This window comes from Bison bison, unplaced genomic scaffold, assembly GCF_000754665.1.
Source record: "Bison bison bison isolate TAMUID 2011002044 unplaced genomic scaffold, Bison_UMD1.0 scf7180017864239, whole genome shotgun sequence".
Lineage (NCBI taxonomy): Eukaryota > Metazoa > Chordata > Mammalia > Artiodactyla > Bovidae > Bison > Bison bison.
In genome coordinates, this window is record NW_011494811.1 from 8,310,735 (window position 1) to 8,326,619 (window position 15,885).

The 15,885-nt window shown below is 38.2% G+C and overlaps 1 protein-coding gene across 1 annotated transcript in view; it reads left to right on the forward strand.

The window, feature by feature from the left end:
• KCNH5 (potassium voltage-gated channel, subfamily H (eag-related), member 5) overlaps window positions 1-15,885 on the forward strand; it is a gene marked incomplete at its 3' end in the record, with an annotated part of 232,481 nt that overhangs the window by 23,970 nt on the left and 192,626 nt on the right. The window contains exon 2 of the mRNA XM_010846828.1: window positions 7,300-7,423. Within this exon, the coding sequence (XP_010845130.1) occupies window positions 7,300-7,423 (124 nt within the window). The remainder of the gene's footprint in view (window positions 1-7,299; window positions 7,424-15,885) is intronic.

The window sequence follows — 15,885 nt, forward strand, 5'->3', positions numbered from 1 at the left end:
TTAATTTCATGGCTGCAGTCACCATTTGCAGTGATTTTGGAGCCCAGAAAAATAAAGTCAGCCATTGTTCCCACTGTTTCCCCATCTATTTGCCATGAAGTGATGGGACCAGATGCCATGATCTTCGTTTTCTGAATGTTGAGCTTTAAGCCAACTTTTTCACTCTCCACTTTCACTTTCATCAGGAGATTACATAGATTAGGGGAACAATATCTGAGTATAACATACTGTTTTGTCAAGTAGGTTCTGAGCCATGAGGCAGAACCGACTTGAAGACAGAGTTTGGGGTAAATGCATAGCACATTAGCATAGCTTAAGACAAATATTTCCATAAGAAAAATGCATTGGTTATCTCAAGGTTTGAGAATAGTTAACTTCAGGTGAAACCAGGTGTCATTATAGCAACACAGTATTTTAAGAGAAACCTCCTTTTTAATTTGTATAGAGAAGGAAAAAAATATTGCTAGTTTGTTTCCTCCTGCCCCTTAAGAGAGAGAAAAATTTCTGACACTTGCAGACTATTTCCTCCATTTGGCCTTGCTACCTTTACCCTCTCAGTAATTGGTGACCTAGGCTGTCTTTGAGTGGTGAGGACATAGCCAGATAGAAGTGAGTTGAGTGAACAGGAGCTGAGAAGAAAGAGCCCGTGAGAACAGACAACTTTTATGGAAAGTTTGTCCTGTGAAGGTTTGGGCACATATACTGATAGCCAGAAAATGTGGGTTGACTGGTAACCACTAACTGTGCCATAGAGAATGGATAGTTGAACTGGTTTTTAAACATTTTGATAGGCAAAGGGATAGAGAAAAAGTATTTCATGTGGACAGAGGGCATCATGGATGATTATCTTTTGGTGACATAATGAGGAAAACTGACATAAAGTATGGTCTTTAGGAGTAATGAGAAATATGTTTGTACAGGCAGAGAGGCTGAAGCTTATTTCAGAGGACTTTGTAAGTCTGGAATAGGACCCAATGATATAAGCAGTTGTGAGATTTGATATGAATGAAGAGTAGTAGGAAGGAGGCAGGGTTTGAGGGAGGACAAATGAATGTTAGTTTGAAAATCATCCTGAATGTCAGGATGAGTTGAGAGAGGGAGACCTTGTATAACAAGCTGTATGCACTGCCACAGCTAACCTAGTCATGAAGTGGGGAGCATGTGAATTAGGATAAACTGTCTAGGACTGGCCTGGGCTAAAAGGGGAAAGAGGTTAATTTTAGGTGATCATATTACAAGTCTTTATAATTGATGCTATATATAAATGAAAATATTATATATTTATAGAAGAATTTATATTTTATGAAGCATGTATATAGAAATAAGCTTATTTTAGTCTCTAATCACTATATGTATCAGAGAAAGGTAGTATTACCATTCTTACAGCTGCTGCTGCTGCTGCTAAGTCACTTCAGTCGTGTCTGACTCTGTGCGACCCCATAGACGGCAGCCCACCGGGCTCCCCCATCCCTGGGATTCTCCAGGCAAGAGCACTGGAGTGGGTTGCCATTTCCTTCTCCAATGCATCAAAGTGAAAAGTGAAAGTGAAGTCGCTCTGCTAGAGGACAGCTTACATGACGCTGGTGCCTAAAACGTGTGATCCTCTGGCCCTTTGTGCTCCTTGTGTTTTCTTTGAACTTTGAGGTCTACTTTATTTGAAGTGAAAGATACAGATCTTGGGTTCAGTTCAATTAGTTTTGACAAATGTATGTATATACCTCAATTATTTATATCTCTATAAAGAGAAAACGACCTTCTCCATAACGTTCTTTTTGCATCTTTCCTGTCAGTCCCTCTTCCATCTGCCTCCCTCAGAAATCATTGCTCTGATCCCTATCACCATATATTAACCTGACAATATTTAAACTTCATTTGAATGAAATCATAGTTTCTGACTTCTTTTAGTCATCATAATGTTTTTCAGATGAATTTGCAGTGTTCCAATCTATCAGTATGGAGAAGGAGGGAAAACACATGTGTATGTGTGTATTAAGTCACTTCAGTTGTGTCCAACTCTTTGCAACCCCATGGACCATTGCTGGCCAGGTTCCTTTGTCCATGGGATCCTCCAGGCAGGAGTACTGGAGTGGCTTGCCATGCTGTCCTCCAGGGGATCTTCTTGACCCAGGGATCAAACCCATGTTTCTTATGTCTCCTGCATTGGCAGGCAGGTTCTTTACCACTAGCTCCACATAATGTTTTTCAGATTAATTTTTATTGTTGCAATCTACCAGTAATTTCATCATGAGAAACGCTGGGCTGGATGAAGCACAGGCTGGAATCAAGATTGCAGGGAGAAATATGAATAACCTCAGATATGCAGATGACACCACCCTTATGGCAGAAAGTGAAGAGGAACTAAAGAGCCTCTTGATGAAGTGAAAGAGGAGAGTGAAAAAGTTGGCTTAAAGCTCAACATTCAGAAAACGAAGATCATGGCATCTGGTCCCATCACTTCATGGCAAATAGATGGGGAAACAGTGGGAACAGTGGCTGACTTTATTTTTCTGGGCTCCAAAATCACTGCAGATGGTAATTGCAGCCATGAAATTAAAGACACTTAACTCCTTGGAAGGAAAGTTATGACCAACCTAGACAGCATATTAAAAAGCAGAGACATTACTTTGTCAACAAAGGTCTGTCTAGACAAGGCTATGGTTCTTCTAGTGGTCATGTATGGATGTGAGAGTTGGACTATAAAGGAAGCTGAGTGCTGAAGAATTGATGCTTTTGAACTGTGGTGTTGGAGAAGACTCTTGAGAGTCGCTTGGACTGCAAGGAGAGCCAACCAGTCCATCCTAAAGGAGATCAGTCCTGGGTGTTCATTGGAAGGACTGATGGTTGAAGCTGAAACTCCAATATTTTGGCCACCTGATGCGAAGAGCTGACTCATTTGAAAACACCCTGATGCTGGGAAAGATTGAGGGCAGGCAAAGAAGGGGATGACAGAGGGTGAGATGGTAGGATGGCATCACTGACTCAATGGACATGAGTTTGGGTGGATTCCATGAGTTGTTGATGGACAGGGAGGCCTGGCGTGCTGCAGTCTTTGGGGTTACAAAGAGTCGGACATGACTGAGTGACTAAAGTGAAGCATGATCAGTAATTCATTCCACTGTACAGCTGGGTAGTGTCTTGTAGGAATATACCACCATTTTTAATCCATTCTTTTGTTGATGGACATTTGCATTGTTTTCGATTTTTGGCTATTATGAATAAATCTGATGTGAACAAATTTCAAGTCTTTTTATTAACATATATTTTCATTTCACTTGAGTAAATCCTTCATAGTTGAATATTTAACTTTACTTGAAACTGTTTTCCAAAGTGATCATACGATTTTATATTCTCATTAGCATTTTATAAAGAATTTCAGTTTTTCCACATTTTTGTCAACATTTTGTATCATTAGCCTTTATAACCACTCTAGTGGTTGAGCAGAGATATATCATTGTGTTTTTAGTTTGTATTCCCCTAATGCATGATGATGGTGAACATCTTATTCTTGTGCTATTGTCCATTGTATGTCTTCTCCTGTGAAATGTCTGTTCAAGTCATTTGCTCATTTTGTTAACTGGGTCATTTGCCCTCTGGTAGGATTTTTAGGACCTGTTTTGGATACAATTTTTGTCTTGGTATCAGCATGTGAATATTTTCTCTCAATATGTGGATTTCCTTTTCATTTACTTGACAGTATCCTTGAATGAGCAGTTGATTTTAATTTTGATAATGTCTAATTTATTTATTCTGATAGCTCAATAGTAAAGAATCTGCCTGCAATGTAGGAGATGTGGGTTTAACCCTTGGGTTGGGGAGATACTCTGGAGAAGAAAATGGTAACCCATTCCAGTATTCTTGCTTGGGAAATCCCATGCAGAGAAGAGGCTGGTGGGCTTCAGTCTATGGGATCACAAAAGAGTTGGGCATGACTTAGCCACTAAAAACAATAATTTATTTATTAGCACTTTATTTTATGGTGATTAAGAGTCTTGAGCTTCCTAGGTTGCGCAAGTGGTAAAGAATATGCTTGCCAATGCAGAAGACTCAAGAGACACAGGTTTGATCCCTGGATTGGGAAGATCCCCTGGTATTCTTGCTCCAGTATTTTTACCTGGAAAATTCGATGGACAGAGGGACATGGGGTTGCAAAGAGTTGGATGTGATGGAGTGTGCACATTCACATACACACAGACACACACGCACCCCCTGAAAGAGTCTTAGAAATTTCTGTCTCCTCAAGTTGCAAAGATCTCCTATGTTTTCTTTTTAGTTTTCACTCTTGTATTTGGGTCTATGACCTGTTTTAAATTACTTTTCTGTGTGTGGCATGAGGTAGGGGTCATGTTTCAATTTTGCTTTTGTGGATAGCCAGTTGTTTTAGCATAGTTCATTGAAGTTGTTTTTATTAATGAAATTGCCTTAGCATCTGCTAAAAATCAGTTGACCGTATACATGTGTATCTCTGAACTCTTTAATCTGTTTCATCAATCTATTTGTCCTCACTCCAATTTCATACTATATTAATTACCATAGCTGTATAGTTCTACAACTTGGTTCTTCTTTTTCAGAATTTATTTTGGGTTTTTTATAATTTGCATTTTCATATTTTATAATTATTTTGTCAGTTACTTCAGAAAAGCCTGTTGGTAATTTAATTGGAACTGTTTACATCTGTAGACTAATTTGAAGAGAATTGAAGTCTTAAAATATCTAGTCTTTCAGTTCTTTCACATGGCAGTCCATTTGTTGAAGCCATTTGAGAGCAGCCTTTTTTAGTTTTAACTCTAGAGGTCTTGCATGTATCTTGTTAAATTTATTTCTTAGTACTTTATATTTTTTTATATCATTCTAAGTAAAATTGCTTTTCATTTTACAATTTAAGGTTAGTTAATGGAAATAAAATATACTTTTATATTGACTTTATATCTGGTAACCTTGCTAAATTCACTTAATAATTTTAGATATTATTTTGAATATGCCTTAGGATTTTCTATGTAAACAGTCATATCATCTGCAAATAGATAAAATTTGCATTTATCTTTTTCACATTTATATCTCTGGTATTTTTTATTTTTCTTTCTTTTCTTTTTATTTCATTATTTGGAAATCCAATAAAATATTGAGTATATATCATTGACTTTTTCCTAATTTTGGGGGAAAAATGTTCAATATTTTAGCTTTAAAAATGATGTTAGCTATGGATTTTTTAGTAGGTCTCCTCTATCAGTTTGAAGAAGTTTTCTTTTATTCTTAGTTTGTTCAGATCTTTTAATCATGAATAAGTATGAATTTTGTCAAATGCTTTTTTTCTGCATTTATTGAAATATAATCATATGGCTTTTTTCTTTTATTTGGTTGATGGATTACCTTGGTTGATTTTATAATGATACATCAAATTATGTTCATGAGATAAACCCCACTTGGTTATGATCTATTTTCTTTTTATGTACTGCTAGATTCTACTTGCCATTATTTTCTTCTGGATTTTTACAAATACATTCATAACATCTATTGGTCAGTAATTCTTTCTTTAATAGTTCATTTTTCTTTGAATGTTTTTTATTTCACTCATTAACATTCCAATGTTTATTTTCTCCTATTTAATTTTGGTTTAATAGCTATTATTTTTCTAGTTTTTTTCCATGTAAAAGTTTAGATCATTGATTTTAAACTTTTCATTAAAAATAAAGTTTTAAAAGGAGAAATTTCTCCCTAAGCACTGCTTTAAATATATACCACAAACTTATTATCATCCAATTAAAAATATCTTCTATATTTCTTTTAATTCTACTTTGACCCAGTGGTTTAGAAATGAATTGGATAACATCCAAATGCTTTAGATTTTTCTAGATAATTAAAAGATGACTTTTGATTAAATTAATTTGAGGTCAGAAAATATGTCAGTTCAGTTGCTCAGTCGTATCTGACTCTTTGAGACCCCATGGAATGTAGAATGCCAGATTTCCCTATCATCAAACTTCCAGAGCTTGTTCAAACTCATGCCCAATGAGTCAGTGATGCCATACAACCATCTTATCCTCTGTTGTTTCCTTTTCTCCTGCTTTCAGTCTTTCCCAGAATCAGGGTCTTTTCTAATGAATCAGTTCTTCACATCAGGTGGCCAATGTATTGGAGCTTCAGCTTCAGCATCAGTCCTTCCAATGAATACTCAGGACTGATTTCCTTTAGGATTGACTGGTTTGATCTCCTTGTAGCATGTGGTTGAAAATAATGTCTTTGAATAATTTTATTTTAAAAAGAGCTTTAAAAATTTAAAGTTAGACTTCTGTAAATCAAGGAAATCAGTCCTGAATATTCATTGGAAGGACTGATGCTGAAGCTAAAACTACAATACTTTGGCCACCTGATGCGAAGGACTGACTCCTTGGAAAAGACCCTGATGCTGAGAAAGATTGAAGGCAGGAGGAGAAGGAGACAACAGAGGATGAGATGGCTGGATGGCATCACCAACTCAATGGACATGAGTTTGAGTAAACTCCGGGAGCTGGGGATGGACAGGGAGTCCTGGCATGCTGCAGTCCATGGGGTCGCAAAGAGTTGGACACGACTGAGCAACTGAACTGAACTGAACTGAACTGAAATCAAGGAAAGGAAAGGAAAGGTTAGTCATTCAGTCATGTCTGATTCTTTGCAACCCCATGGACTGTGGCCCTCCAGGCTCCTCTGTTCATGGGATTCTCCAGGCAAGAATACTGGAGTGGATAGCCATTCCCTTCTCCCGGGGATCTTCCCGACCCAGGGATCGAACCCTGGTCTCCCACATTGCAGTCAGATTCCTTACCATCTGAGCCACCAGGGAAGCCCTTCTGTAAATAAAACTGATGTACAAAGAATTTGTCCCATCATGTTAAAATTACATTACTACACTTTTTGGAGGAGTTATCCAAAGTTGCCTCTGCTTCTAAGTTTAATATTCTCAATTTGTGAAGAAGTGACTGTAACCTTAGTCTTAATAAACTGTTTTTAGCTGTGATTGTTATAGTCATTAACATTTAATATTAACCATACTTTATTTTCATAGCATAGTATTTACTTGAATGCAAGAGTATTGTAAACTAACTTCTTTTCAATGGAGTTTTTAGTTCATATGCAAATCTCGTACTTGTTGCAGATCTCACTTGCTGGTCATGCTATGCTAATAATAATTTCAAGGATATGTTTTATTATTTGTGCTTTAAAAACCACAGTTACATTTTTTTTTATGAATTTGTGTTTTTAATTACTTGTACATGGTTAAATGATGCTAAAAAAACTTCTCTTTTCTTTTTTCTTCTTTAGAATCGAGTTTCTTACTGGGAAATGCCCAGATTGTGGATTGGCCTGTAGTTTATAGTAATGACGGTTTTTGCAAACTCTCTGGGTATCATCGAGCTGACGTCATGCAGAAGAGTAGCACTTGCAGGTAGGTAAAAGAACAGCTCAGAAATGTTTTCTAAAGTTTAACTAAATGTTGAAGGTGATTAAAAGACTTAAATTTAGACTCACTGTGATATCATGATTTGTGATAAGAAATACATATTTGGTCTTCCACCCAGTTCCTGGCACAGAGCTCCTCAATTCTTGGCTTTTCTTGTGATATGTTAATGAGGTAACTTTTGGAAAGCCCTTAGCTAACCTAAGGATGGGGTTGACTGCTAGAGAAATCAACCATGTGATTAGAAGCACAACTTTTCCCCAGTCTCCTGGAGAGGGGCTGGAGGTTGAATTAGTACCAGTGGCAATGATTTAATCAGTTATGACTGTGTAAATGAAACTTCCATAAAAACTCAGAGGACAGGTTCAGAGACCTTCCAGTTGGGGCAACGTGTAGAAGAGCTGAGAGTAGCATATCTGGTAAGGGCATGGAATTCCCCTACCTTGCCTCTGCATCTATTCCATGTGTCTGTTTATGAGTTATATCCTTTTATGATAAACCATAAGTCTGGTAAGTAAAATGTTTCTTTGACCTCTGTGAGTTGCTCTAGCAAATTATTCAAACCAAAGGAAGAGGTCTTGGGAACCTCTGATTTATAACTGGTGCTGAAGTCTAAGGTTGGTATTATGGGAACCAATCTGGATTAGGTGGATCAAAAGCACAGCCAGCACCTAGGCTTGTGCTGATGCCTGAAGTCAGCGGGAGGGCAGTCATGTGGGACAGAACCCTCAATGTTCAACCTGCAGAATCTGATGCTGCCTCTGGATAGATAGTTGGAATTGGAATTCCAATTCCCCTCTCCCCCAGATTGGAATTGAGAACCTATTGACTCACATAAAACCTACAGGGCAAAAATTATATTAGAATGTTAAGGAGATTAAATTGTCAGTAGAAATATATAGTTTAAGAGGCACTGGTGAGAGCTTTTGCTAAGAGAAGTATTTTTGCATAGCTGTGAATTTATCAATTCATTCAATAAATATTTTTTAATCACCATCTGTGGGCCATGAACTATTCTATGTGCCAAGTGATCAGTGTTGTTGTTGTTCAGTTGCTCAGTCATGTCTGACTCTTTGCTACCCCATGGACTACAGCATGCCAGGCTTCCCTGTCCTTCACCATCTCCTGGAGCTTGCCCAAACTCATGTCCATCGAGTCGGTGATGTCATTCAACCATCTCTTCCTCTGTCATCCCCTTCTCCTCCTGCCTTCAATCTTTCCCAGCATCAGGGTCTTTTCTAATGAGTCAGTTCTTTGCATTAGATGGCCAAAGTATTGGAGCTTCAGCATTAGTCCTTCCAATGAATATTCAGGGTTGATTTCTTTTAGGATTGACTGGTTTGATTTCCTTGCAGTCCAAGGCACTCCAAAGAGTCCAACACCACAGGACTGGAGAAACAGACTTAGGGAGGGCACAAACAAAACCTTGTGCTCACCAGGACCTACAAGAGACTGAACCAGACGTGCCTGTGAGTGTCCAGGAGTTTCTGGCAGAGGTGTGGGTCAACAGTGGCATGCTGCAGGCCAGGGGCACTGAATACAACAGTCCTGGGAGCTGTGGCTTGATGGCATAGATCCTTTTGAAGGAGGTCGCCTTACCACCGTTGTGATTGTTCAGTCATGTCTTACTCTTTGTGACTCCATGGACTATATAGTCCATGGAATTCTCCAGGCCAAAATACTGGAGTGGGTAGCCTTTCTCTTCTGCAGGGGATCTTCCCAACCCAGAGATTGAACCCAGGTCTTCTGCATTGCAGGCAGATTCTTTACCAGCTAAGCCACAAGGGAAGCCCATTACTGCCATTAACCCTAGCCTTAGGCCAAACTACAGGGAGGGAACACAGCCCTGCCTGTCAGCAGAAAATTGGATTAAAGATTTACCGAGCATGGCCCTGCCCACCAGAGCAAGAGCCAGGTTTACTCACAGCTGGAACCTCCCAATCAGGAAACTTCCACAAGCCTCTTATCCTCATTCATCAGAGAGCAGACAGAACAAAACCACCATCACAGAAAACTAACCAAAACTGATCATGTGGATCACAGCCTTGTCTAACTCAATGAAACTATGAACCATGCCATAGGGCCATGCAAAATGGATGGGTCATGGTGGACAGTTCTGACAAAATGTGGTCCACTGGAGAAGGGAATGGCAAACCACTTCAGCATTCTTGCCTTGAGAACCCCATGAACTGTATGAAAAGGCAAAAATTTAAAGTGATCATTGGAGCAGCCTATATCAGAGACCCACTGATATCATCAGTGATGATATCACTGATATCATCAGTGGATATCATCCAGAACTTTTTGAGTTGCTAAAACTGTCTTCAACATACAGTCAGCAACTATCAACCAAGTAGGACATGGTTTTAAACATTTAAAAAGATCAAAAGTTCTTTCATCTTGAATAAATCACACACACTTTTGTCATGTTGGTATGTTGTACCACTGCTATTTTGTTTGACTTATATAAAACAGAATCTGGCATTTATATTATTTATAACAATGCTTTTAAAATATTCCATATCTGTGAGCTTAAAGAGAGTATTACCAAAAAAGATCATAAAAAAGAAAAGGAAGCTGTATGTAAGGAACCAATTTAGAACTAAAAGCTTTTCACAATATTTCAGTAAGACCAGATGGGATGTTTTTTCCTTGAGTTAATTTTTCTTTAACGCTCCCACTTAACTAAGTACCAAAAATCATGTTATTTTAGAACCGCAAGGTATATGAATTATTTTCTATTCCATATTCTTTATTTTTCAGAAGAAAAAAACTTGAGGTAGAGTTAGGTTAAGGGATTTGCCCAGGAAAACAGTGGTTGATTTTTTTCTACCTATTTTTTCTTTCTTTTTTTCCTACCCATTTATGCTGCAAAACATTATATGCATGTACAAATATATATATTCGACATCTTCATGAAGGGTAGGGATTTCATATGGAGTCTAAACCTGACTATTTATGGAAATCACTTAGAGAGGTTTAGCAAAACAGATTCTCAGACCTCACCTTAAGCCTATTGAATCAGGATCACCCCAGGTGGGTAGGTGGGAGCAGGAATCAGTACTTTTAACCAGCAGCTCAGATGGTTCTGATGCTTAGTGAGCTTTAAGAAATTCTCTGTTCAAACATCCTCTTCTTCCACTTATCCTCTTCCAGTTATCCTCATTTTCTCTCTATTAAAGTCATTCTCACATTCAGCCTTCACTTCCAGGTGTGAAATTGGTAAGTGGGAGCAATGGAAAACGGTGGCCCCTCTTTGAGAGACTCTCTTTGTCAGCACTGTTGTCTCTTGTGCCTTTTATCTGTGGGGTGGATATATTAGCTCTTGGCCTAGCTCTCTCATTGAGGTGTGTGTTCTAAGTTCTGGGAGGCTAAGGTTTGTATGGACCATTTCTGCTCCCTTATGTCTCAGCAGGGTTTAGAGTAAATGTTATTATATAGTTTTGAAATCACTGAATTCTAGTTAAATATGGACACAAATAATTTCATAGTGAGGGTAACCTTGTAAACAAATCAAAGAGTTTTACTGATTTTAATAATGACAAATTTTAGAAACTACACATCAGTGGGTATTTGTCTTTCCCAATCCTTCTCTCATTAGACCAGGGGAATAGAGTAAAAAATTAAATATATTCCGTAGTTTGTTCCAATATTATCATTGTGATTACTCCAGACAAAGTCTCTATTTTATTTGTTTTATTTTATTTCTTTTCTCCTTCATTCCATCCTCCTTCATCTTCCATAGTTATTCATTTTAGTGTATTTATTTTATGTCTTTCTAACAATTCCATTTGTAAAATAAATATGTGTATTCTTGTAATGATGTTGCTTTATGTGCATTTGTTTTTAAGGCCTGCCTAATTTATACTGTGCAGTAAAATATGCAATTTCTTGCTCTTTTCATTCACCATTATGTTCTTGAGATTTTTTTGTTGCTACATCATAATCTGTTTCATCATGTCTGACCATTTTATAGTGTTCTCATAGCCTTCATTTTCGTTATCCACTTTACTAGTCTTGAATGCCAACTTCTGCCACTTTGCTACTCCAACAACTTGGAGGTAAACATCCTTATAGCCATCTTCTTGTGGCCCCATGTGAGAAGTTGTCTGTCACTATGCCCAGAAATAAGATTGCTGTACAGAATATATGGAGAATATATGCATAAATTGTAAATTAACTGCTGTCAGATTGCTGTCCAGAACGGCCCTCTGTTTTCACTCTCATCTGCCATGAGGGAAGGTTATAGAGTTCCCTGGTGGCTCAGACGGTACAGCATCTGCCTACAGTGCGGGAGACCCGGGTTCAATCCCTGGGTCGGGAAGATCTCCTGGAGAAGGAAGTGGCAATCCACTCCAGTATTCTTGCCTGGAAAATCCCATGGACGGAGGAACCTGGTAGGCTACAGTCCATGGGGTCGCAAAGAGTCAGACATGACTGAACGACTTCACTTTCACATCCTTGTACTTTATAATAGCAGCTAAATTTCTATTAAAAAATCTGATGTGTGCCATGTACTGTCTCATTTTTATTTCAGCTAAAGTTTCAAAAACTATTTTTTATTAAATTTCTGAATTCCTAGGAATTTCAAATGTTCATTTTATTATTTAATAATTGCATTTCCAAGCTTTTGGACTATTGCTGTATACTGAAGGACATAAAACACATTGTGTGTTAGAAAGAGATTGTATGTAGGTTTTGGGGGAATGGCATTTAAAAACGTCTGATCTTATCTCAGGACCCTTATAAAGTCCTGACATTAGAGACATACTGTCATAGTTCAGGTAAAAAGCACTTTAGCATTCTACTTTTGATTAATCTGAGCCTTTTAAAGGCCTGTTCTGCTTTTTTAAAAATTATTTTTATTTATTTTTACTTTTTAAGATAGAAGGGTGGGAAGACCAATCATATTGGTAGGGAGGATAGGAGTAGACAGATGCATTCGAATACAATTCCCACCCCCCCAAGCTATCAGATTAGACAATAAAGCAGAGATGTTAAATGACACTTTGTTTTCACAAGTAGTTTTATTAACACAGGGTTACCTCAGTCAACAAGAGAATATTCCACATGATGGATATCAGTCGGTCCCTTTCCATTTGGCTGAGGGCTCTGCTTCACACTGAGGCAAGTACTGGAGGGCAGAGTGCCTCAGTGATCAGGTCACACTCCAAACATTAGAGGTGTCTGATGCCAGTCCTAGCTTCCCTTAATTACATGTCATGGATTTAGCTTTTATGACTCGATCTAAATCCTTTTAAGCTCATATAAATTAATGGGCTGTGAAACCTTTTATGATCCATTGTAGAAAGTATGTAATGCTTTGATTTATTATGAAATTACTTCTTTCAGATTTTGAAAGCTGTTCCTATTTATTTCTAAATCCTTCTCCTTACTCTCACTTAGGCTTCTTTTTGATCCTTTGACTATAGATTTCAGCCCATCCTGTGATTAACTTTCATGATGATTTTACTTTTGTGGCTGAGTCTGAGGTGGAGACCACATATTTTTAAGTCAATCTGTGTGGTTTCTGTGATGAAGCATTTGCTAGGCTGTGAATGACAGCCTGTACATAATATTATCCTTTACTTGTGGGGACTGAATGTATATGGGCTTAGTCCAAGAACATTGTTAACCCTTAGCAGATATTTTAAAGTTAGTTTCTACAGTACAGTGAAGTGAATCAGTTCCTGCATTGCAGTGGATTCTTTACCAGGGCTACCAGGGAAGCCCTTATGTATACATATATCCCTTCTTTTGTGGATTTCCTTCTCATTTAGGTCAGCACAGAGCAATGAGTAGAGTTCCCTGAGCTCTACAGTAAGTTCACATTGTTGGCCATTAGCAGGTTAAGATAGATGGGCAGTATTTATGATTAGCTTATATATTTTCTCAGTGTGCACTTTCCTTTCTCCCATGGAAGTCTGTCAACATGGTAGCCATCCTTCCTGTCTGGGATCATAATGAGGCTCGTTTGTGAGATTATGATGGCAGAACAAGGGATCCAAAAATAAGTAAATCTTGCTATAAAACAGAGCCACTGGTCCCCAGAAGTTTCCAGGGTAGGATGTACTTGAAAGATACACTGCCAAATGCTCAGGCAAGCTGGATATGGCCCAAGCTAGCCTTCAGGAAATCTCCCTTACTCCCAAGATCAGAACTTCCCACAAGTTAGTTGTGTGGCAAGATAAGTGGCCAGAGTATCCAGCAGCAGGCTGTGGGTGAATTTATACCTCAATGTCATGGGCTCGCAAAGAAAGAAGACACACAAAATGATGTGTGTATCTCTTTCAGACACAGTGACTCTGCCCAGTAGCAGGAATGAACCAGCTCTTGTCCTCAAATTGTAAAGGATCAAGGGAGTAGGGTTGGGGCTGGAAGGGCCTTCTTCTAACCCCACCCATGAGAAGCATTCCAGTAATAATTCAGTGATTGTATAGTACATTATAATTTATAACTTCATGTACATTATCCTTTAATTCTCACTGTCTGAGTTATATTAACATTATCATCCCTGGTGGCTCAGAAGGTAAAGAATCTGCTTGCAGGCAAGGAGACCCCAGTTTGATTCCCGGATAGGGAAGATCCCCTGGAGAAGGGAATGGCTACCCACTCCAGGGTTCTTGCCTGGCAAATTCCATGGAAAGGGGAATCTGGTAGGCCACAGTCCATGGGGTCACAAAGAGTTGGACATGTCTGAGCAATTAACATTTTCACTTTTCAAGGATGAAAGAACTAAGAGTCAGAGAAGTTAAACAACTTGGTCATGGATTATACAGTTTATAAACGGTCCTCTAAGTGCAGTGGTCCTCTGTTATATCATGGCTGCTCCATATTATAGCAGGGATAGATGGCTTCTGTGCACCTAATTTTATTTTCTGTCCAATAGGACAACAGTGCAGTTGTGGAAGTCATTTATCATTACTGAAGGGGAGTTTTGTGATCCAGTACAGTAATTTGAAGTTCTATAGTTTTTTAGTATTCCCTTTATATATTCCTGGAGGATAGTCAATAAGATACATAAAAGCTGTATAAAATTATTTTATAGATATGTGGTTTCTAAAGTCTGATAATTATCATTTCTAAATCTTGTTTCCATTCAAATACCATTAACCATTCAAAGACTGCATTGAGCTTCAGTCATCTGGAGTCAGGTTGCAGGAAACCTCAGTAAAGAAACTTAGCATTTACATATAAGGAAAGCTGAGCAAGTAAGCAAATGTGCCACACCTATAGTACCCATAGTATATGGAGAAGCTCTGGTTTAGTCATTTTGGTTTAGACAGTGCTGGGTGGAAATACTTTCAAAATTTGAATTACTTTCCAGAACACTTGCCTTGAAAGAATGGATAATACATTTCAGACATTCTTTTGGGCCCTTTTGAAATACCTTGTACTATTTAACTGCTGTATTTTACTACTAAAATATGTGTTCTGTCACTGGAAATACATAGTTTAATAAGCTTAAAAATATGACTGAAACAATATAGGATATAAAATACTATTTTTGAAAAATTATTCAGAGTATAATAATCTGGCATTTTTTTCTTAAAATGCCCCTATTTTTCTTAGAACAGGCTATTTTAGCATTGGGAGAGCTAAAGGAATGGGTTATAGAATTTTCAGAGTTTGAGAAACTGCTTGTTTTCACCTTCTCTTTAGAATTTTAGCTGAATCAAACTTGTGTTGTATTCCTTCTTAAACTGTTACATCAGTTTCCAAGATAGTTTCTTTGATTCTTTTATTTAGTTGTAATTTATCTTTAATCCTATTAGAGTTAATTTTTCACCAATTTTGTTCTTGTTCCTTGTTATATTTTAGATGATTTCTTTTTCATGTTTTTTTTTGTTGGCCAGTTGTGAATATTGTGTTTTGGTTTACTGAACCATCAGTTCAGTACAGTTCAGTCTCTCAGTTGTGGCTGACTCTTTGCAACCTCATGAATCGCAGCACGCCAGGCCTCCCTGTCCATCACCAACTCCCAGAGTTCACTCAGACTCACGTCCAGTGAGTCAGTGATGCCATCCAGCCATCTCATCCTCTGTCGTCCCCTTCTCCTCCTGCCCCCAATCCCTCCCAGCATCAGGGTCTTTTCCAATGAGTCAACTCTTCGCATGAGGTGGCCAAAGTACTGGAGTTTCAGCTTTAGCATCATTCCTTCCAAAGAACACTCAGGGCTGATCTCCTTTAGAATGGACTCGTTGAATTTCCTTGCAGTCCAAGGGACTCTAAAGAGTCTTCTCCAACACCGCAGTTCAAAAGCATCAATTCTTAGGCATTCAGCTTTCTTCAAAGTCTAACTCTCACATCCATACACGACCACTGGGAAAACCATAGCCTTGACTAGATGGACCTTTGTTGGCAAAGTAATGTCTCTGCTTTCCAATATGCTATCTAGGTTGGTCATAACTTTCCTTCCAAGGAATAAGTGTCTTTTAATTTCATGGCTG